This window comes from Microtus ochrogaster, linkage group LG10, assembly GCF_000317375.1.
Source record: "Microtus ochrogaster isolate Prairie Vole_2 linkage group LG10, MicOch1.0, whole genome shotgun sequence".
Classification (NCBI taxonomy): Eukaryota; Metazoa; Chordata; class Mammalia; order Rodentia; family Cricetidae; genus Microtus; species Microtus ochrogaster.
Window position 1 is genome coordinate 11,647,128 of NC_022035.1, and position 25,416 is coordinate 11,672,543.

Here is a 25,416-nt window from a genome sequence, read left to right on the forward strand (position 1 = left end):
ATGAGCAGCTCCTAAAATACCAAACCCATTCAACTAAAATGTGAATGATATTGACCTATTGTTTAGTGACATTAAGAAATGATAGATCTACTCTCAACACTTACCTCTCCCTTTTAACTATTTTGACCGTACTTTAAGAAACTATTCAGCATGACACTATGTCATTCACACATATGCAACTCATAAAAAGTTAAAAGGCTAAACTTTTTAAAAATCAGCATTACCTGCAATTTCCTTTTTCATGGGCAGGATGTTTGGACAGGAAGCATTCATTAGATTTGTGTTAACTGGAGAAATTCCCTGCTCATCAGGGTAAACATCCAAAATACTACCAGATAACTTAAAGAAAAAAGAGAAAAGATCAACTAATTAATGCCACTGTAGACATACACATATTTACATATACCTTAAATTCCTCATTTTAAAGTTATCACTTTGTAATAATCATGACAATAGAAACCATTAGTTTTAAACAGAAAATATACATTTACTACTGTAGTGATATTGTGTTTGTGTTTTAACAAATAAAGCTTGCCTGAAGATCAGAGTGCAGAGCTAAGCCACTAGAGGCCACCTTTAATCCCAAAGCCTAGGAGTCACAAGCCTTTAATCCCAGCACGAGAGAGGTAGAGACAGGAAGGGATATGGCTGGAAAGAGAGGAATGTAGGCAGCAGGAGACAAGAGCTCAGTGCAGTGTGAGGTTTGGTGGAGACAGATGAAGTCTAAGTTGAATTCTGAGTTGCAGTAGGCAGTCTGAGGTTGCAGTCTGAGGATAGGATCACACCTTTGGTCTGAGCATTGGTAGAAGTGACAGGTCTTTCTAGGGGCTGGCTACACTGCTTCTCTGATCTCTCAGATTTCATCCCCTAATATCTGACTCCGGGTTTTCATTATGAACAATTAGAATTTGTGCAACAGATTACTTTTAAATACATTATGAAATGCATGTGGATAAGATATGCTGAAAATAGTATTTAGATTGCAACAAAAAGTGAGATCAGTTTATGCATGATGGAAAATTCTGATGAATATTTACAAACCTATGGAGCCTTGAGCCAGATTATGACATGGTTGTAACTTAGTACTATTAAAATATCTTTTTGAAAAAGCTGTACACATCTTAGCAAATCTGGAAGTTTCTTGAAGACTGCAAGTGAAGTAAAATGGCAAAAATTTTGGAAGCTTCAGAATGCTGTCAGTAATTACTGAATCTGGCCATCAAGAGAGATTTTAGGTTGTTAATGAAATGGGAAACTATGAATCCTTGAAAGCATACTTTCCCCACTGTACACTAATGTTCTAGATTGATATAAATAGCCCACCTGGTAACCAAGAGCATACTAAAACTAGTTTGCCTCTATTAAACATAGGCTCTGTCTGTCAGCTCTGCAAAGCTTACAGTTCTTCTTGAGTACAATTTCATAGAAACCTAATGTGCTTTAAATACAATTCAAAAGTATATTGTTTCATTATTCAAACTGTGCTTATTTATCATGCAAAAAGATTCTATTTAAATAATATTCAAATATTAAGTAAATACTCAGTATTTCAGGGAACAGTTACATTTACAACATAAAATTTAAAATCATAAAATATTTCTATTTTATACATCTTTGTTATACTTCTGGGCAGTTAACCAAAGATTGAATAAGAAGCAGTTGTTTTCCCTTAAGTCCTAGGAAAATATATGTATATGTAATAGGGAATGAATATATATATAATCATATATATATGTATATATATAATCAAACACAGCTATGTCAAAATTATTGCAGAGAATATAACTCTACATTCTACTTATTGTGAAATTCCAGTTCAACCTGAGTTACTATTTCAAGATTTAAAAAATCAATTTGGCAATTGACATGAAGAAATTACTTAGGCTGAAATTAATTTTCAGGGGAACAAGTTGCTTTATTGTATTAAATAAATGCGTATTTCTAAGTAAAATCAACTACAAAATGAAGTTTAAATGACCTAATACATAAATCTATGTTCCTATCAAGAAGTACATTCTAGCCTGCTTTTGTCTCTACGGCATATATTTTAGTACACTGCTATCTTCATCGTTAACTTTATTAGAAAGCCTCATCTTTAATTTATCCAGCTTATACTTTACTTATATTCACTTAAATTGATTTTTTGCACTGCTCAGGACCAACCCAGGGCCTGAAACGTGTTAAACACATACATGCTCTATCATGAGCTTCACTCTTGACTGTACAAACTCATTATCTTAAAACGTGTTTTTATTTTACAGATTTTAGATGGGCAGTACTTAAACACTTATCATTTTCCAATTTACTCATTTTAGAAACAAACAAGGGTTGACTAAATTAGAAAGATGATGTATGTGACTCTCTGGCAAATATAATTAGGAGATGTTCCACCACACAGACCATTTCCCCAAGGTGTGCATCATCTCAACAGAGCTTTAGACATACAGATTCTCATGGTCTCATTTGAGTAACTTGTTGGTTATGAGCCGAGGCATCTCCACCCGAAGGGTACATTTCCACTGTGCCTTTGAGAAATATAATGGACGTGATGAACAAAAAGACAGGGAGTGGAGGGAAGGAACTCGGGAAAGGGCACTTCGCCTCTGAAGAGCTTGAATTCAGATGGATTTCAATGCAGACTGGGAAATTGCAGAAATGTTAAAGAAGAAAAGGATCTCTAGTCCATGTACTATAACAATGGAGAGAGAGGCTCCTAACCACTGGGTCCACAGTACCTGCTCAGTTAGTACTTGCTGCATTAGTCCATAGAAAGAGAACAGGGTTCCGACAATGAATCTAATCCTGTCTAATTCTAGCTAGGTTATGTCATTCCATGACCTCGGCTATAGTCTCATTTATGCCTTAAATCATAATGATTAATACCCTATTAGGCTGTAGGTACTATTCTATTTCATGCAAATGGTTAATCACATTTTGAATATCATTAGATTGTTGAGTTTCAAAGTGTGTAACACACTTCAGGTCATCTAAGGAGAATTCTCTCCATTAAAACTTATACGAGTGCAATGGTAGTGAATACGAAACGCATGCATAGCCATGGGAAAGCACTTACAAAGCTAATGTGCTTCTACCTTTGCCAGAGGTCTGCATTACTTCAGTAACAAGGCCTATGTCTTTATGGGTTGGCAAGCAAATGGATAGGTACTTTGTGAAGATGTTCTTATTCTTGTTTAAAAAAAAAGGCAGGCTGATTTCTCAACAAGGCAATACATTGACATGACAGTGAATGAACATACTGTTACCAAGCCAAATAAAAATAAATAATTTATCTTCAAATCCATTTAAAGAATACATCTTTGTGAGAGGATGCGACTCTCTGGTCGAGAAAGAACAACATTTCTGAGAAGCTGCTCAGCGATGAGCAGTGAGTGACCGTGATGTATGATATCTAGATTTTAGTCACATCTGGATCCATCCTTCATAAGTGATAGATCCTTTCGAAGCACTCAGTATTTCTTAGGGGCTAGGGGGTATTCACAGGTCAAAGTAGCAAAACATCTAAGGAAAGTGACTATTTTGAGAAAAAAAATAAATGATTATACAATGGCCAATAACACAACTAAGAATTAAGTATAAAGTAAAAGTGAATGAATTTTTAAACATGAGTGAAAATAATTATGCATACCTTTTTATCTCAGCCTTGAGGCTACGAGCATATGAAACCATTATAATAATATTCCTAAGCACACAGCATTAAGTTTAAGCCCCCCTCCAAAAAATCAAATCAAAATTGGGTTGTTAGAGAAGTAAGAAGGATCTGGGAGGAGTTGGGAAAAGGAAAATAAAATGATCATATTATTTAAATTTTTAATGAGTTAATTACAAGAAACATTTACCGCAAGTACCTAAAAGGAAAGGCTATTTAAAGATGTGTTTCAAAGATGGAAATCAAATTGATCAAGTATCTCAGAAAAGTGATTGTGGAATGTAAGGAAAAGGTGATGGTAGACACTGAGATCGAAGACAAGAAAAAATTGTTCCAGTCTTCATAGTTACAGCCCGAGTGAATTGGGGTAGCAAGGAAGTGCTAAGAAATTATTATGGGAATATATTTTTTTAAAAATTGTTTATGCACATAGATGTTTTGCCTAAGATATATCTGGCACCAAATGAGTGCCTAGTGTCTGTAGATGCCAGAAGAGGGTATCAGATCTTCTGGGATTGGGAATCCAGACAGTTGTGAATGCCACATGGGTAATGAGAATTGAACCTAAAGCCTCTGAATGAGCAGCCAGTATTCTTAACTTCTGAGTCACCTCTCTAGAACAAGGGAATATGCTTTCAGAATTCTCTAGAGGAACAGAAATTATAGAATGGTGTGTGTGTCTGTGTGTGTCTGCGTGTGTATGTGTCTGTGTTTATGGGGTTTATTAGAATGGCTTACAGGCTGTTGTCCAGATAGTCAAACAATGGACCAACAGAAGGTCCAAGAATCCAGCGGCTGCTCAGTCTATGAGGGTGGACGTTGCAGCTGGTCTTTGGTATGTGCCAGAATCTCAAAGAAGTAGGCTCTAATCCAGTGGAGAAATAGACTCGATAGTGAGAGTGAGGCCAGGTAGGTGAAGAGGAAGAGCTTCCCTTTCCCATGTCTTTTTAATGGGCTTCCATACGAATGTATTTCTCAGATTAACGATGCATCTCCCCACCTCAAAGATTTATATTAAAGATGCATCACTCCGCAAAAGGGCCAGATTAAAGATGGGTCTTCTACTTCAAATGATTTAGTTAAGAAAAAAAATCCCTCATAGGTGTTCCTAGCCACTGATTTTTTTTTGTTTGTTTGTTTTTTGTTTTTCGAGACAGGGTTTCTCTGTGGCTTTGGAGCCTGTCCTGGCACTAGCTCTGTAGCCCGGGCTGGTCTCGAACTCACAGAGATCCGCCTGCCTCTGCCTCCCGAGTGCTGGGATTAAAGGCGTGCGCCACCATCGCCCGGCCCTAGCCACTGATTTTAGTTAATTTCCGGTGTAGTCAAACTGGCAACAAAAACAGCCATCACATATATGAATAATAATTAACAATGTCAGACAATCACCCCCATCTAAAATCTAAACTGATTAAGAGATGATCAATAGATATAAGTAGCTCCCAAGAGACAGCTAGTAAAAGATACACAAATTGAACAGAAAAAAAAATGACGTCAGATACGCCAGCAGATTATAACTGTAAGGGAATTGACATAGTTATACTAATATCAGAGAAAGTGGGCTTTCAAATTAGCAACTTTATTGATGACTATGATGGTTAGTATTGGTGGTCAACTGAACAGGACCTAGAATCACCTTGAAGGTGAACCTTTGGACATCATCTGTGTGAAAAGTATGATAACTGAAGTCAGAAACCCCTTGTAATTGTGGGTGATAGCATTAGTTAGGCTAGGGTCTTAACTGCACGTCACTGTGACTGAAAATATACTATAGCCAGCTTCTTCAAACTGCTAGTGCCATGACACCCCGCTTTGATGAACTGTGCCCCTAAACTGTGCACTAAAACTGAACTTTACTTCCTTTAACTGTGGCTGTTAATTATTTGTCCCAATAAAGAAATACATAATTGCGGTACATTGAATGGAATTGGTCCCATAAGCTCTAGAGAGTGATACTATCAGGAGGTGTGGTCTTGGTGGAGGAAGTGTGTCAACTTCCTGTTGCCTCTGAGTTAAGATGTAAGGACTTTCAGCTTCAGCACCACATCTGCCTGTATGCTACCATGCTCCCCACCATGATGATAATTGACTGACCCTCTGAACTGTGAGCCTCCTAAATTTAAATATTTTCTTTATAAGAGTTGTCATGGTGTCTCTTCACAGCAATAGTAAACCGTAACAAAGACAGTAGCTGATTAAAAAAAAGAGTGAATACATAAAAAAGTGAACTAAAAAAACTAATTATAAGTATTGAAAGCCACACCAAATATGTAATGAATGTTAAAATCTACAGATGTTAATAACCTAACATCAGAGTGAAAGGTTTCTACACATTCCTTTTAATTTTTGAAAAGTCAAACAGACAAAATAATAAAGACTGCTACAAAAGATTTGAATTAAAGTAATAGTGTGATCTCATAGATAATATGTTTACAGTACTTGCAAAAATACAGAACACATGATTTTCTCAAATGTCTTTGAAATATTCAAACATTGTATACTCCGCCAAAGGAAAATTTCAAACAAAGTCCTTATAGCACCTGATTTGGAAATTTTTTAAAGTTGTTGGCAACTCAAGAGCAAAAATGAATTTAAGATTGCATCTTATGCCTGTCAGAATGGCTAAGCTCAAAAACACAAATGACAGCACATGCTGCTGAGGATGTGGAGTAAAGGGAACACTCCTCCACTGCTGGTGGGAGTGCAGACTCGTACAGCCACTTTGGAAATCACTATAGTTGTTTCTCAGAAAACTAGGCATTAATTTACCTCAAGACCAAGAATCTATTTGTAATCAATACCTGGGAAAGACAAAATCATTTGTTTCCAATAGAGTGCCAATGAGTAAATCTATCATACTCCAAGACAGAATACAGACCCAGGAGATTATGGCCAGAACAAAACAAATTCCATGTTCTGAAGGGTTTTTGTTTTGTTTTTCATTTGTTTTTTTCTTTTATTATTGTTGGAGCTTTATGTTTGTTGATTTGCAGAGATAGTTAGTGTTTTGTTTTGTTTTTTCAGTTTCTGTCTTTTAATTCTCACTTTTTTTTTATTTTTGAGACAGAGAAACCAGGAAGATGAGTGGAATGGGTGAAAGGATTCTGAGATGAGTTGAGGGAGGGGAAACATTAAAACATTAAGCAGAGCTGGTGGTGGTGGCTCACGCCTTTAATCCCAGCACTCGGCAGATCTCTGTGAGTTCGAGGCCAGCCTGGTCTACAAGACCTAGTTCCAGGACAGGAACCAAAAGCTACTGAGAAACCCTGTCTCAAAAATCAAAAAATAAATAAATAAAAAAACAGAAAAAAAAACATTAAGCAGAGTAAGTAGCCTTACTCTCTATGTAAACCTGGCTGGTTTTGAACCTACAGAGATCCACCTGATTCCAAAGTGCTGGGATTAAAGGCATGTGCCAATATGCATAGTCTTGTATGAAAGAATTCTTAATAAATTAAAAATAATATATAAAAGATAATGAGCTTTTTTCTAATATCTGGACCAAGGTAAGGATGTCCGCTTTCACCTCTATCATTCAGCAGATAAACTAGACAGAACAATTAGTCGAGAGAAGCCAAGAATTCACAAATTATCAAGAACTACATAAAAATGGTCTCTGTTTACAGACAGCATGATTTATAATCTTATATTTAGAAAATCCAGAGATTCCATAAAAACAAAATACACCAAAACAATAACAAAAATGCACCCTTATTTAAACTAACAAATGAAGCTGCTAGCCCAATCGCAAAACATAAAATCAACACATGAAAATCAGTTGTATTTATATACGTAAGTGATGAGCAATCTCAAAAAAAAGTTATCACATTTCCATTTAAAATAACCTCAAAGACAGAGACCCACACTGGAGTACCGGACTGAGCTCCCAAGGTCCAAATGAGGAGCAGAAGGAGGGAGAACATGAGCAAGGAAGTCAGGACCGTGAGGGGTGCACCCACCTACTGAGACAGTGGAACTGATCTATTGGGAGCTCACCAAGGCCAGCTGGACTGGGACTGAATAAGTATGGGATAAAACCGGACTCTCTGAACATGGTGGACAATGAAGGCTGATGAGAAGCCAAGGACAATGGCACTAGGTTTCAATCCTACTGCATGAACTGGCTTTGTGGGAGCCTAGCCTGTTTGGATGCTCACCTTCCTGGACCTGGATAGAGCGGGGAGAACCTTGGACTTCCCACAGGGCAGGGAATCCGGACTGCACTTCAGTCTCCAGAGGGAGGGGGAATGGAGTGGGGGGGGGAGAGAAATGGGGAGAGAAGGAGAGGAGTGGGGAGAGGGGGAAGGAAATGGGAGGTGCGAAGGAGGTGAAAATTTTTTCAACAAAAAATAAATAAATAAATAAATAAATAAATAAATAAATAAATAAATAAAAATAACCTAAAAAATTATATGAATAAGCTTAACTCTTTAAATGAAAGATGTATGGGATGAAAACCAAAAAAATACAGATAAGATTAAAGACATAAAAGATGGAAAATAACCTGTATTTCTAGAAAGAGAGAATATTGACAAGTTGATAACACTACACAAAGCAGTCAGATATCCAATGTTATTGCCATCAAATGCCAAGCACATTTTTGTAGAGATTGAAAATCAGTTCTTAAAATTCACATAAATTTTCAAGGAACACTAATAAACTAAAAACAGTCTTGGAAAATAACTAAGTAGAGAACAAATACTTCTGGATTTCCAAGCTGTTACAGTGCTATGGTAACACAGAGTGACATTCTGACATCACAACAATTACACAGGGCTGTAGGGCAGAAAAACAAAGCCAAAAGGAACTTCCGAATATAGTCCAGCAAATTGGACAGGGTTGTCAAGACCACTCCGTGGCAAAGGGCAATCTTTTTGATGAATGGCATTGGTTTCAATGGATATCTAAGGGAAAAAGAACAATTCTGGGATCTTATCTTGCACTTCTTTAAAAATTAACTCACAGTGGGTTAAAGAACTGAGCACCAGATATGCAACAGGAAGACGCTTGAGAAAATACAGAACTCTTGAGAATGGTGGAATCAGCAGAACACCGTTTGCCAAACTAACGTTTAGTGACACCGGAGAGAAATAGCTTTGCCTTTGTTTACAATTGTTGCTGTCTGGATAAGAAAGCAGTCTATAGCCAAAATTATTGCAGAAGCATCTACGCGAACCATAAACTGAAAGAATATCCATCACCTCTTACCAGAAAACCACATACACTGGGACCTAAACTCCACTTTAGAATGACCGTTACTCTTCAGGCATCAGACGCAATCTGAACCCTGATACCACATTTTAAAATAATGATATCCACTCTGGAATTTCATCTCTGTTTTCATTCCTCAAGCTCTCAGGTCCCTAACCTAAACTATGCATCCCCATCTAGTGTTTCTACATCCCTCCTAATAAACTCCCACTGTCTCATACCAACATATTTCAAATACCCTTAAGATCCATTTGGCCTCAAGAATCTGAAGCCTAAAGTCCTTGCCATATATAAACTGAAACTCTTGTGTCTAGCATTCAAAATGCTATTATAGCTTTTTGTTACAAATTTGATGTTATTTCCACTACTTCTAAACTTTTAAAGCCTTGTCATTATCATGTATACACATACTGGGGCTTTCAGTAGGAGATTTCAGACTTTGGTGTGGTTGAGGGTTATGATTGCAATGATTCTGTGAATCTGGAGATGAGGAATTTTTAGAGGAAAATAAAACACAACTTAATAACATATGCTGTGCCAGAGTTGATTGTTTGTTATGTGTCATGGATAATAATAAAATAACTCAAATAACATCTTCATAGCAATGTTGTAGGGTGCATATGACTAGCATTCTAACCGAGAAGCAACTGCAGCTCAGAATTGAAGTAATGGTCTAAGAATAAGACAACTCTAAAAGCAGCAGAGGTCACAACGAGACTGCTCGGTGTCTGCAAACATAAAGATATAAGTTTAATATCTAAAACCCACGTGGGAAAATCAAGAGCTGTGGCATTTACTTGTTAAACCAACACCAAGGGTATAGAAACAGGTGCCTGGAGCTGACAGGTCACCCGGCCTCCCCTACTATGTGAGGTCACATCAGTGGAAGACACCACCTCAAAACAGAAGCTGAAATAATAGCTTAGATTCAGACTTGTAAGACACAAAGGCTGTATTCTCTATTATCTACCCCACTGCAGAAGCATTCTTGTCTTTAGTTTCTTTTAGTGTCTTGAATAGTCAGAACAATTTGGACCTACTGACTGTATTTTTCTTCCCCTCTGCTCTTTCCTGAATTCCACCCAGCCCATAAATATCAGAATCAAACAGTTCCTCTCAAGGACATAACTCAGGGACCAGCTTTACCCAACAGACTCTCTGGAGGTAACCTGGCTTATTTTTCTCTTCTCCAAAGTGCTGTAGGACAAATACACTTAAATAAAAGTTTAAATGTAATTTGTACTTATTTATTACTCCAATGCTTTTCATTTATATCCACTTAGCAACAGAAAGGATCCCATAGTCTACACTCAGTATCCTCCTAGAAATTATTTTGGTTATGAAAACCTTGAAGTTTTTCTGGACATGCCCATGAATCGCCTAGATAATCTTATTATAAATACTCAAAAATGAACGAAACTTATGGACAGTTGCAAGTTAAATTCGCAAGTAAATATTCAGTGAAATAACAAAAGGCAAAAAGAGGCCCTAAATGGTGTGTATGTGTATGTGCGTGTATGTGTGTGCATGTATGTGTTTGTGGTGTGTGTGCGCATGTGTGGTGTGTGTGGTGTGTGTGTGCATGCATACTTGTGTAGTGTGTGTGTGGTGTATGTGCATGCGTTTGTGGTGTTTGTGTATGTGTGTATGTATGGTGTGTATGTATGCATGTGTGTGTGTTTTTTGTATGTGTGTGTATGTATGTGTGTATATGTGTGTGGTGTGTGTGTGCATGTGTGTGTAGTGTGTGTGTGCATGCATGCATGTGTAGTGTGTGTGTGGTGTATGTGCATGCATTTGTGGTGTTTGTGTGTGTGTGTGTATGTATGATGTGTATATATGCATGTGTGTGTGTGGTTTTTGTATGTGTGTGTATGTATGTGTGTATATGTGTGTGTGTGTGTGGTGTGTGTGTGTGTATGTGTGTGGTGTCATAGCACATATTTAGTGTGAGTTTTTAAAAGATACTGACAGATGTATTTATTTAGACCCTCGCCTTTTGCTTTCCTATGAAAATATGCACTGTGGATCTGAAATGGCAAAAGTGAGCAGGAGACTGTTTGATAGAGAAACTGGTTATAAAAGAAGATAAACTCCTATTCTAAAGAGGCGCACCACAGGGAACGGTAGACTGTAGAACATATGCACACATGAAACACTGACTTTCCAAAGATTATTTTCCTTCCTTGTGGGTGTTGATTCATTTAGATTCACTCAGCCAGATTTTTTTTTTTTTTTTTGCTTTAGAACATACACCACCAATTGCCTCAAATTTTATTTTATTTGTTACAACATCACTCTGAGGCTTAAATGACAAACACTGGGCTGTGAAATCCTGCTGTGTTATTTTGTTATTATTATTTTTGTTCCATTGTAAGTGAATAAAAGTAATGAGTGGGGCTGGAGCTGGAGTTTCCTTGGCAAGCTAGCTTTAACACAAATAGGAAAATACAAAACTGGACGCTCACAGTTTCACATCACATATACTGCGTGTTCATTATTCTCTTCTCACTAAAATAACAAGTTGTTAGTGTGAGTATGAAATAAACAATTAACTGAATCCTCATGTTGTATGCAAAAGTCACAATAAAACATTAGCGTTAGCAGGTTTTTGACTAAATAAACTGTATAATTTCTTAGCATAGCCCAGAGCACTCCAACACTGTTTGTAAGTAAACAAGCTCTCTGAAACACAGCTAATTATGGTTAACACATTTCAGTGTGAATGTCTACACCTTATTTTACCCACTGTCACTCTAAATTTCAAATTCAGCATTTAGGCCAGTTTCATCTCCAGATAGTGAAAGAATTTCAAGATGTGCGTACTCACCAGCTTTAACTTGGAAGGGTCTAGAACCTTCACAATAGCAATGGCTTTCTCCTTCTCCTTCATCATCCTTGTCCTGAGCTTGCAAACACTAGCCAGGAGAGGCACACAGGAACTCCTGCACTAAGATGAACTTTGCTTCTTCCTTGGACTTTAAGACTAATCTGGTCTAGATTGTGACGGACAAAAGCTTGCTCATTGATGTCGTGCAGTCCTTTCAAGTTCCAAGCAAGCACAAGAGCTTGTTAATATTTACTCAGGCCTTGTCTCTGGAATGGTCTTGAACTATAACAGTTTGCTCAGATTGCCAAATGCGACCAGAATTTACAGATACCTGGCTGAAGAATACCTGATCACGTTAACATAAATGAGTTACTACCCACAACAGTATCTCCAAAAGGAGAGAATGAAGGAGGCTAATGGGTAGACATGGCAGACTGATATCTAAACTCAGAAGTTAACTAGTCATCCAGCTTCAACGGAGCAGAGAGTCAGGCCTGTCTCAGGTCCTCTCACACGTCGCTCCCCTTTTCACAATGACTGACATGGAGGTATGAGACCACTGCTGCATAGGTTTTCCAACAGGGATGGAGCCAAGCACGAATCTTCTATTCACTTAAAGGATGAGTTTGACCGTATTCCTGAGCGTCTCTCAGCATCTTTCTGCTGTGTACAAATATAAACAATCTCTAGCACATGGATTTTTTTCTGAAAAACGTAGTTTTTCATGAAAATTGCTTTATAGTCATTACCACACTGTGCAGCCAAGGAAACGTGGCTGCATTTTATTATAGCCATTTATTATGGACCTGAGTTTACAGCACTTTGGTATTTAGTTGCTAACACCCATGTTGTGTGAGGCACTGTGCTAGTTGTTAGTGATATACTACTATACAGAATGTTGTTTGGGAAAGGAAAAGGTTGAGAAACACAGAGATTTTAGAAATACTGGATCTGATTGGGACTGACAGTAGAGGGAGGGGAGAATAAAGACAGAAGAGCGCAACATGACTCTTGGGGTTCTTGATGCTAGTATTATTTTTGCAGATCAGCCAAAAAGGATTTGAGAAGTAAAGTCTTTTCAGCCATTGTAAGTTTGAGACATATGTTGTAACACAATGGATATCAAACGAGCATAGGACATCTTCTACAAAGATACATGAGAAGAGATGGCTGAAGACTGGGCCAAGAAACATAGCATTTTGCCATCTGTTAGAAAAAAAAGAGCTAGCAAAATGGTTGCAAAATCAGATTACCTAATATGTATATCAGAAAGTGCCTCAGGGTATGGTTAACCATGTCAAATGCAACTTGGAAGCCAAGCCAAATGAGAATAGAGACTTTGATATCAGATATATATATATATGGTATCAAATTATATAATATATATATACATACGTACATAATTTTGAGGGTTTGGAGGGAGGAAATGAAATGGTAAAATTATGTAATTATACTGTAATCTCAGAAAAAACTGTTTCAACTGATTGGTGTTAAGAGCCCTTTTAAAATCATGAAGACAAAAGCTTGATTGAAGAGGAGAAAATGGGGTCATCAGATGCTGCAAGGGAGGAAATGGAGGCAGTAAAGTTTTGTTTCAGGTTGTGGAGAGGGAGGTTTGTGTGCTGAAATAACATGGTGGCTAGGAAGCAAATGTGTTCAAATAGAGCTATTTGGTTTGGTGTGATTTGAGGGGACTGTGGAAGACTAACACAACACTGGTATACACAGTCTTGTATATATACTGCTGATATGCGGGGAAGTACACGGAAAGAAAATTTGTTGGGCATTTAAGAATGAGATAGAAATTTTATTCTATTCTAATAGGGTGACAGAAACAATAAAACAGATGTGGAGGGTCAAGAGAACTGCTAAAGCTTTTGAGTGGATCATAATTGGACTGGACGTATTTTCTTTACAGACTGTTATAATAATGGATAGGGAGCCTTGGAAGTACAAGGAGGAATGATATTGTTCAGTCTCCCTTACTGGTAATCTTCTGGGGTATGATTATGGGTTCACTCACAGGAGTAAACAATCATGTGAAATCTGATGATCTATTTCACATAATCAGCACGCACGGTGTGGAAAGTGTTCCTCATTTATTTGCTCAGGTAAAGATGTGGCAAAAATAAATGAGTTTATCCAGTACTGCGATCTAGGCAGGATATGAAAATGAGAAGTTAATGGTGCTTGTAAAAAAAAAAAAGAAGAAGGTGTTATGGTGTTATATCTTGGACTCTAGTGAGATAAAAGAAGATTTTTTTTTTAATTTTGTAAATGGGAAAAAATAGGTATTGAAAAACAGAAACATTGTCAAATGGTGTGTCTTCTCAATGAGCTTAAACAAGAATAGAGATATAAAGCTGGAGGAAACATACTTCAAAACCTGGCATTGGACCATAAATGTATGAAATCAAATACTAAAATTATGAAGAAATTGGCGAGAGCTCAGATATGAGCTTGTGAGGGACAGTTATAAGAGGAAGAAGAAAATTAACATGGATGGATACTAAAGAAGTGGAGAGCCTAAGAGAAGAGGTTGATGAAGCAAAACTAATGGGGCAGAGCATTGTCTGCTTCTGGTGTTCTGGGTCCTTGAGTTCTACTTTACCCAGATGTTGCATAGGAACCAATTTCTTGTACAGGTGACCACCTCTCCAGAGCACACAGAAATGGGAAGGTCACTGTCATTTAGAGTCTAGTCACTCAATAATCATTGTTAGGGTAAAATGGAAACCCTTGAATACTTTCCTGGAAATCCAACAAAAGTACATTAAATTACTTAGACAATTTCTTTGTGTAAAAAGAGGTGAACATATGTCTAATATTCAATCTTATCTGATCCTCTGTGTGTGATGCTCAGTTACCTGTGATGTTTGGAGTTCTGTATACTAGAGGAAGGAGGAAGAGATAGTTCTCTCAATAGAAAGTCTATTTGGAATTAGTAAAGAGAAACTAGAGGCTTTCAGAGACCATTTCTCAGGCCCTGAATATCAAGTATCTATCTTAACATTGTTTAAGTAAATGATTCACTGATCAATGGTTACCTCAGCCTACAAAATGTAGTCACTCACATTCTCCAAATGAAAACTTTAAAATAACAATTGCACTTAAACCTTCTATATCTCATCGTCTTATGATTTCTACAGGATCTTAACGAGCCAACAGTAACCCTTCAAGATATGCGGAAAGAGTACATACAAGCTTTACAGATAACACTTCTGAGACTAGGAACTGGACATTGAGTAAAGTAATCAAACAAAAGATAAGATAACATCCATTCTTGGAATATGATTCCAGGAATTAATACCGATTTAGAAGCAGAATTTTTTTCTACACTAAGGTGATGAGACTTCTCTCTTTTTTTCAGCTCAGAATATTGGCTCAGAAATAATTCATATTTTATCATAGTAATTTTTCTGTCTTCAACAAGGGAGTAAAGCCTATGAATCTCAATCTATTAATCATAGTGAAGAGTCAAAACGAAATCAGGACCTCATGAAGGTAGTTGATTATAGGCAAAGCTTCAAATAGGAAATGTCAAAATTAAGTCATTCCTGCATAATTCTACAGCAGATTAGATACAGAATTGAATGCTTGAATATAAGATAGATAGATAGATAGATAGATAGATAGATAGATAGATAGGCAAATAGATGTAGATAGATACATATATACATATAAAAATACAGAGAGATACACACATAAACACACACATATGTACAGACACACACAAAAAGAGAACAGTGGAGCCCTATAATTTTTCTCAACATTATATGATCTTTTAGTACCAAATATTTAAAACATTGGTTGTCTTGTCTATTTCAAAAGTACAGAATAAAACACCATTTCCCAGTCAAATGAAATTACTTTGTTTTATAAGCTGAAGTGATTATCAGTTTTAGGGTTTTTGATATTTTTGGGGTCTGTAAATATTTACTGTCCTTTGCATGAGTGGAAGAGTGGGTGTTCTTTCCTCTTTAACACAATTCCATACTGTCCATAACCTCAGTAATTTCCATCTAACGGCATCCAATACATTCAGAATACTGTCAGTAAGGGTTAAAGTGGCGCTTCCATTTGAAATCAGGGAGAACTTTAGTGAAGACTGAGAGTTTATTTAGCATCTTTAAGTTTTAAAACACTTAGTTGTTGAACAAATGCTCTTGTCATGTTCATAGCAGTATTATTTGTAATAGCCAGAACCTGGAAACAACCTAGATGCCCTTCAATGGAAGAATGGATGAAGAAAGTATGGAACATATACACATTAGAGTACTACACTGCGGTAAAAAACAATGACTTCTCAAATTTTGCATGCAAATGGATGGAAATAGAAAACACTATCCTGAGTGAGGTAACCCAGACCCAAAAAGATGAATATGGGATGTACTCACTCATAATTGGTTTCTAGCCATAAATAAGGGTCACAGAGTCTACAATTGGTGATCCTAAAGAAGCTAAGTAAGAAGGTGAACCAAAGGAAAAACATATAGTTGTCCTCTTGGCTATGGGAAGTAGACAAAATTGCCGGGGAGAAAATTGGGATCTTGGGGGTGGGGTGGGATGGGGGTAAGGGGAGATGGGGAGAGAAAAGGGAGAAGGAGAGGATGGGGGGAACTTGGGGAAAAGGGAGGATTGGGATAAAGGAAGGTTGGATAGGGGAGCACAGAAGCACAATTCTTAGTTAAGGGAGCCACCTTAGGGTTGTCAAGAGACTTGAACCTAGAGTGGCTCCCAGGTGTCCAAGCCGAGGTCCCTAGTTAGTTCTTTGGGCAGATGAGGATAGGGAACCTGAAATGACCCTATCCTATAGCAATACTGACGAATATCTTGCGTATCATCATAGAACCTTCATCTGGTGATGGATGGAGATAGAGACAGAGACCCACACTGGAGCACTGGACTGAGCTCCCAAGGTCCCAATGAGGAGCAGAAGGAGGGAGAACATGAGCAAAGAAGTCGGGACCACGAGGGGTACACCCACCCACTGAGACAGTGGATCTGATCTACTGGGAGCTCACCAGGGCCAGCTGGACTGTGACTGAAAAAGCATGGGATAAAACCAGACTCTCTGAACATGGCGAGCAATGATGGCTGATGAGAAGCCAAGGACAATGGCAGGGGGTTTTGATCCTACGTAATGTGCTGGCTTTGTGGGAGCCTACCCAGTTTGGATATTCACTTTCCTAGATATGGACGGAGGAGGGAGGACCTAGGACTTAACACAGGGCAGGGCACCCTGACTGCTCTTTGGACTGGAGAGGGAGGGGGAGAGGAGTGTGAGGAGGGGGAGAAGGGTGGGAGGAGGGGGAGGGAAATGGGAGGCTGGGAGGAGGTGGAAACTTGTTTTTTTTTTCTCCTTTTCTCAATAAAAAAAGAAGTTACCTCTAAAAAAAAAAAACAGTTATGTATTTCAAAGCTCATGCTATCTGAGAGCTGGGTCCATGGCTCTGATAGGCTGCTTTCCCTGCATCACCTTCCCTATGCTCCCTAGTGACAAGGCCCCTGGGGGGGGGCATTTGCTGCAATCAGCATCTAGATCAGCAGAGTGCTTCTCATGCTGTGCTTCAAACCAAAGTCCACAGCCTCAACATGTTGACAGAGGACTTCCATATCATCTGTCTTCTTTCAAAATGTTTTGTAGATGTCCAAAGGTCAGTGGTGAATTTTTAGCTGACTAATGCACAGGAATTTAGATGATACAAAAACATACCATTTTCTTCATCTCTGTAACTAGAGATACAGTACCAAGGGTACACACAAACCCCTTAAACAGCAACAGTACCATATACCTGCATAGTGAGGGAGATGTGCTAGGCACTGTCTGTAGTGTTTGACATATTCCAATCATTTAAGCTTCACAGCAGCCCAGGAGAGGAAATTATCCTCATCATACAGAAGGAAATCCAAAGGAAAAGAAATTGCCACTTTGTTCCAGAATACCTGAATGGCAGAGGCAAGTTTGAACTCCTGAACTCTGAATCTATAGTTCTAACCTCAATGGAATCTTTATTTGCATTTTCAGTTCTTAAAGCTTCCTTTACTCTGCAGAGAGGCTTAAGAAATAACCAGTAGATGAGGAAGGCTTTTAAAGGTTTACACTTTTGAAAAAGACCGTGTGCTTCTTTTGCTCTTTCTATACCCCCCCGCCCAAATATTTGTAATATTAGCTGTGATTGTGAACTTGACACAAGAGTCACCTCTCAGTGAAGTATGGCCTGGATTACACAGTGCTATGGATATACCTGTAAAAGATTTTGTTTCTAGGAGTGTAAATTGAAGTGGTAAGATCCACCCTAAATGTGGGCACCATTTTCTGGGCTGGACCTTGGGCTGTACAAGGAAGAAAGTGAGCTGAGCAGTAGCATGTATGCATTTACTTCTCTCCTCTTGGCTATGGGTGTGGTGTGGCTACTTCGAGTTCCTACCACCTGACTTCCCCACACCCCAAATTGTCAGCTAAATCAAACCATTTCTCCCCTAGCCCCATTTTCATTTTGTTGGAGTATTTCATCACAGCAATAGAGATGAAGCAAGCAACGACCAAACGTCTAGTTTTCCTCTTCCCACCGTACTGCCTTTAGTGAAACCTTAACACATGTAAACTGAAGAAGGTGTAGTGTTGAGTTGAGAGGCATGGTCGAATTTTGGATTTCTCATGGTATACAAAAAAATAATCAGTAGCAAACACTTACAAAAGCATTAAACTGCCCTTCAACCAAATTGTGCTGTGTTCTAAGAAAGGTGGTTGGTCAACTTGAGTCAAGACTTGGGAGACTCTGTCAGGATACGACCAAATATGACTTGTCAATAATTTCATGAATCAATTCAAATAAGAATTGACAAATATTTATCGAGCAATATTTATTTTCAGACCTTTCAAGAACCAGAGGAACTACTACAGGTGATAGCAGTGAGAAGTTCTTGCCCTCATGGATTTCAAACACTATTGAGAAGTAAGCAGTGAACAGTGGAACGCAAGGAACGGAGGTTGACTGGACTCATTACTCGTTCACTCCCTAACCTGCCAACAGTATCCACTAATTATGAATGGACAAAAATTTGCCTGTGAGTAAGGTATGACATTTTCATCAATGAAGTAACAAACTAAAAGAATGAAAAAATGTTAATGAATCTTTAAAATATATCAAGTGGTATGAAAATTTCATAATGAGTGCCGTCATTAAGGTACCAAATCTGTATGGAGAATCATCAAGAAAAAACCTCAAGATGGGGGTGGGGGGAATCTCAAGTTTGTGTCTCAGAGAGAACTAAAATCATTTAGACAAATGGCTAATAATGAATGAGAGGAGGAAAAGAAGACATAAGGATGACCTGAACTTGAACTCTAGAGAGCCACCTGTGAGCCCGATGGCAAAGAACAGAGCAGTAAAGGGTGAAGGAAATCTCTAAGCTAGGAGCAATGGTTAGTGTAGAAGGCGCCTTCATTCTTGTAAGTACAAACGCAAATTGCATGCTGGGAAACCATACACTGTGGAGTGCTTCTCTTAATATTACCTATATCTGTGCCAGAGACCTTCAGTCTCTCCCTTATCTCTAATTCAAATCATCACCTCTAAACCTGAGGATACTCTCCCAGACCTATGAGGTGATACTATAGTTATCACTGGATGAAGGAGAGGTTCCCTTTTGTTAGTGAAGGGGACGGCTTAGAAGGAAACAGGGAATAAGACAGATATCAATAACCACCATTTCCTGAGCACAAACCATACCATTGTGTTTGGAAGTTTTAAAATATCAAACAAAAATCAAACTACCTTTTTCTGGAGGGAGAGAACATGAGCAAGGAAGTCAGAACCATGAGGGGTGCACCCACCCACTGTGACAGTGGAACTGATCTATTGGGAGCTCACCAAGGCCAGCTAGACTGGGACTGAATAAGCATGGGATGAAACCGGACTTTCTGGACGTGGCGGACAATGAAGGCTGATGAGAAGTCAAGGACAATGGCATTAGGTTTCTATCCTAATACATGAACTGGCTTTGTGGGAGCCTAGCCTGTTTGGATGCTCACCTTCCTGGTCCTGGATAGAAGTGGGAGGACCTTGGACTTCCCGCAGGGCAGGAAATTTGGACTGCTCTTCATTCTCGAGAGGGAGGGGGAATGGAGTGGTGGGAGACAGAAATTCACTCTCTTTTCAGTCTGAAAATTTTGTAGAGGCAAGAGCTCTTTAGTGGTTTTCTGCTTTATTTCTCTGATCTTTCAGCTTGAGCTCTAATATCTGTCGCTGGGTTTTTATTGGTTGTGCTATATCTATAGCTATTTAAGATATTGATAAATTCAACAAAAGTTACTCAGAAAACCTAAACCTTTATGATTAGAAATAAACCTTCTAAATACAAAGGTTTATTAGTAGCTCATTGATAAGTAATTGAGTATTAAAATGAACTACCTACTTTAGTATTAAAATGAACATGTATAATCTATTATGCATAATTAATTTACATATGATTAATAATTGCAGACCAATTAGTAAAGACACATTTCTTTTCATACACTTTCAATTCCTAGCACTTAAGATAGACTTCATAATCAGCCATTGAACATACGTGCCATTCCGCACTACCATCTTCTCTCCCAAGAGTCAGCAGTTTTGTGAATGGGTTTCCAGTACAAGTAGCATCACTGTCCGGGCTCATAGGTCCATGCTCTCCCAGAGGCATACAGCTTGGTGCTGGAGGTGGCGTGCTCTTGAGAGACTGGTTGAATACCTGATGGTCAAGGGTCATGAAAGGAGTTACTTGCTGTCTCTGGACCTTGGGCAGCTGAGACCTTCTAGAGCTTTCCCAGTGTGCCTGGACCTGCCGATTTAAAAATAAATAAATGAAATGTGGAATACAAAGTAATAAGCTAGTTTTTCCCCTAAAGGAATCAGGGCACTAAGATTACTGCAATCAAGAAATGACAGCCTACAGAATGGGAAAAGATCTTCACTAACCCCACATCAAACAGAGGTCTGATCTCCAAAATATACAAAGAAGTGAAGAAATTGGACACCAAAAGAACAAATAATCCAAAAACAAAAACAGCAACAACAACAACAAAAAAAAAAACAAAGAAAAAACGGAGTACAGACCTAAACAGAGAACTCTCAACAGAGGAATCTAAAATGGCTGAGAGATACTTAAGGAAATGTTCAACATCCTTAGTCATTATAGAAATGCAAATCAAAACAACTCTGAGATTCCATCTTATACCTATAAGAATGGCCTAGATCAAAAACACTGATGACAACTTATGCTGGAGAGGTTGTGGGGAAAAGGGAACACTTCTGCATTGCTGGTGGGAATGCAAGCTGATACAGCCCCTTTTGATGTCAGTGTGGCAATTTCTCAGAAAGTTAGGAAACAGCCTTTCTCAAGACCCAGCAATACCACTTTTGGGTATATATCTAAAGAATGCTGAATCCTGCCACAAGGACATGTGCTTAACTATATTTATAGCAGCATTGTTTGTCATAGTCAGAACCTGGAAACAACCTAAATGCCCCTTGACTAAAGAATGGATAAGGAAAATGTGGTACATTTACACAATGGAGTACTACCTAGCAAAACAAAAATAAGGACAGCTTGAATTTTGCAGGCAAATTGATGGAGCTAGTAAACATTATTTTGAGTGAGGTAACCTAGACCTAGAAAGACAATTATCACATGTACTCACTCATAGGCAGTTTTTAAACATAAAGAAAAGAAAATCAGCCTACAAACCACAATCCCAGAGTACTTAAACAACAATGAGGACCCTAAGAAAGACTTACAAAGATCTAATTTACATGGGAAGTAGAAAAAGACAAGATCTCCTGAGTAATTTGGGAGCATGGGGACCTTGGGGGAGGAGAGGCAAGGAAGGGGAACAGAGAAAAATGTAGAGCTCAATAAAAGTCAATAAAAAAGAATAAAGTATATTTAATAATAATAAAAACCTTGCCCCCCCAAAAAAGATTCTTTCAGAGTGTATCGATGCTTCTGTCCTAAGGTGACAGGATTTTAATGATTTGATGATTTTAAGAAATAAGTTAAAAACTGATTTAAAAATGTAGTGTTAGTGAGGCTTTAAAAGTGAATATCTATAACAATTAGGAATAAATATAAAAATATCAATACCCTATGAGTATCTAGAAAAAGAAGTCTTAAAATGTTACAAGGAAATGAAGCATATTCAGCAATATTAGTTGGTCTTTATGCAAAATATACCAAATTATATATTTGGTTCTTATCTTCAACAAAAAGTTCAATAAAGACAATTATTATAAAAGTATTCATAAGGAAACAAACACTAGAAATAGAAATACTGTTATATTATGATAGTGTAATAGTGGCAAAATTCTGGGTGGTTTATTTTTGCATGTTTTTTATGTATTTTCCAGTTTTTCCATACAGAATAGAATTTTGTTTTAGAATTTTTTTCATTTTTTTCTATGTTCTAAAAAATAATGTCAACAAATTAATGTGTACTATCATGAATCAACAGGTAAAAAGCACTGTGAAAAATTCTAACTATTCTGGTGTGCCAACAGAACAACTGTCTTTTGAAATCCTTTTATAAAATGTACCATTAGAATTCTGGGCACCCACACTCACCAGATGGCCCTGGTTACAAACACTGGGTCCCAAAACAAAACAAAAGCCCATAAAAAATGGAAAGGGGCTGTGTAGGGAAGAGAGGGGCTGATAGGAGCAGACAGGAAAGTGGTTGGGGAAAGCATCGTGTGAAAATGGAAAGAACAAACTTAACAAAGCGTTCTGGGCATACTCAGTTTGGTTTCATAGTCAATATTATACAATCATTTGCAAAATGACAACTTTAAGCACCTCAGACTTCTCTTTAAAATCTGCAAATGGAGTATTTATAAAAACCTATAAAATGGAGCGTTGCCTCCCAGTTGGCTTTGTATTTACTATGTTGTGGTTTGGCTTTTAATACATTTTCCTCAAGTGGCCTATATATAAACCTATTTAATTTTCCCTCGTGCTAAACAATAGCAAAGATTGCTGTACAGTGCTTATTTTTCTTTTTATTCCATTGCACAAACTACTCCTTAAATCCCTCACCATGTATTAGTTCAAATAAATAGCCTGTAGAAAGTATTTTGCATTTATATTAGCTGGTTTAGGGTACAATATTGTAGTAGTTACTTTAGCCTAATTCTGTTATGCTGACATTTTTAGCATTATTTTAATTGTACGACCATAAAATAATTTTTCAGTCATATAAAAAAGATTAAGACTGGCAATAAAGATTACATATATTACTAATTATATTGCTATGAACTTTAAAGCTGTAAAATAACATTTCATTAAAATGCCAATAATAATTTCTTAAGTGTAGATGTTTAGATGATCCTAACTTGAAATTAATCCCTCTTAGTCTGTATACAGTTACAAAATAGAAATCATAAAAAATGCTTTTAGTTTCACAGATATGAACAATTTTTCGTGCTATGTAACCACATCAATTGTGTGCAATTGTGGAGCATTGTACAGACAAACGAACCATATCTCATCTTTTAAGTAAAGCACCTGGGATTTGCATTTAGTTCATTAACTAATTCATTTTTCACCTTTCAGTGATTGATGCTACATATATTTACTGAACTTCATGCTTCCGTGGGATATCGAGAATAAATGTTTTCTACGTGGTCTCAGAGTTCTTGGAGTTCATAACCTCTTGGGTGGAACTAATTTAGCTAAAGTGATCATAGCAACCACAACAGCAACCAAAGCAACAGGTACTGGACACTGAGCTAGACAATTAGGCAATTTGGACATCCTGTCGCTGCTCCTGTTGCTTTTAATCTTTATTCAAAACCCAGGAGATAGGTACCTTTAGTGTCTCCACAGAACTATGTTGCCTGTACCTGGGATTCAGCAACATTAAAGAGCATGCCTTTTTCCCTCAGCTGGTAGGGGAAAGAATTAAAATACACAGCCTATCCCCTAAGCACAGTGACACTGGCTTTTGAGTGAACTATTCCAATTAGCAGAGTACAACAGAAAGTTCCAGCAGTGTAGTCAATGAGTTTTAAATGACATGCATAAGTAGTGCTTTTTATGAGCGTCTTGGAAGAGAATGGGGTTATAAGCAAGGTGGTGCAAGGAGAGACAGTCCTACGCACGAGAATGAAAGGGATTGTCCTATGGAAATAAGATGTAGTAAGAAGTGTGAACAATGTTACAAATCTGTGTCCCTTAGAAGCCACCCAGATGCCTTTCTAAAACAGAACTGTCTTTTTCAACGGCTCTGTAATGATAGAAGATTCACAATGGGACAGGCCCTATCTGAACGAAGGGTTGGCCACAGGAAATGACAAGGTTTAGCAGTCAATGGTAGAGATTGTGTTGGGTGCTGCTATCTACACAACATCAGTTAACTAAGCAGGAAAGACTTTGTTTCCTGTGGGCAGGAAGAGTCAATAAACTGTGATAACACACACTCAACCCCAGTCGCTGACTTTTCCAGTCACAGACTGATATCAGAACAATGGAACAGCTCAGGGTGAAACTCCCATCAAGCAACATTCATAATACTTAGGTTTCCTGGGTTCTAAAAATGCAAAGCATCTTCTCAATTTCATCTACTGAATACCCCAATCTTTTCTGATATTCAGCGAGTTTAATTAGAGGTTGCTATAGCCGGGCAGTGGTGGTGCACGCCTTTAATCCCAGCATTCGGGAGGCAGAGGCAGGCGGATCTCTGGGAGTTCGAGGCCAGCCTGGTCTACAAGAACTAGTTCCAGGACAGGCACCAAAGCTACAGAGAAACCCTGTCTCGAAAAAACCAAATATATATTGCTGTTCATTTATCTGCCAGCTCCATGCTTGCTTTTGTGAATCAAGTATGTGGGCAGTGAGCAACATAGTAAAGGGAGAGGGAAATTGCCATTTGTGTCTGAGTTCAAATGACTTTGTCTAGTCTCACTATGGCCAGGAAGGAAGGAAAGGAGCTTCCTACAGGCAAAGACCACTGCTTTGTGCTGGGTGCATAGCTACCATGACCCCAGGTCACAACCCAGAGAAGACACATAGCAGATACCTAAAATAGTATGTATGCTGTGATTGAATGAATGACTAGGTCATGAGATTACAGTGTGCATGCGCACTGTGGAGAAATGGAGGAGCTTTGAGAATCTACAGACCTGATGCTGTTGCTCAGGCATAGGCGAGTTGCCAGCCTTTACATGAAAGCTACAGTGGCCATGGCTTTCAGTAGGTCTCACTGGACTGTCATTGAACCATTGCGAAAGAAGGAAATTTTGCTGTTGAAAATAATGAAAGGATCATATTTCCAAAATTCTGAGCCATGTTTTAACAGTATTTTCCCAATATACTGCTGTTGCAAACTGAAGTACACACAGCAAGTATCTATTCCCACATGCCTGGCAATTATACCACCCAAGGCCTACTACTGGTTGAAATTTGGGGGTTTTGCTTTTTTGATTTTACATGTTACGTCGTGTCCAGCTATCTATAACTTCTTAAAAGTTATACTAAAAGCCAAGAAAGAAAGGCAATTTGAATATAACATCTCAAAGAAAACGTCAGAAATGCAGAGTGGAGGAGTTAGAGTTGCCTGCTAGGGATCTAAAGAGCTGATGATTATAATGATTAAAGCATTAGAGAGCCACAAGTGAAAGAAAGTGAATTTTTAAAAATGTCTGTGGCTTTTAATTGACCCAGTCCATGATAT

At 38.0% G+C, this 25,416-nt stretch overlaps 1 protein-coding gene across 2 annotated transcripts in view; it reads right to left on the reverse strand.

Annotated features, from left to right (window-relative positions):
- Tfec (transcription factor EC) overlaps positions 1-20,459 on the reverse strand; it is a 33,898-nt gene extending 13,439 nt beyond the window's left edge. The window contains exons 1-2 of one of the 2 annotated variants that reach the window (XM_005363746.2): positions 20,280-20,459; positions 225-339 (exon numbers count right to left, since the gene is read on the reverse strand). In XM_005363746.2, the coding sequence (XP_005363803.1) occupies positions 225-339; positions 20,280-20,459 (295 nt within the window). Of the gene's footprint in view, positions 1-224; positions 340-11,705; positions 11,772-20,279 lie in introns of those variants that run through there. The other variant, XM_005363747.2, reaches the window with a different exon arrangement.
- Between the last annotated feature and the right edge of the window lie 4,957 nt (positions 20,460-25,416).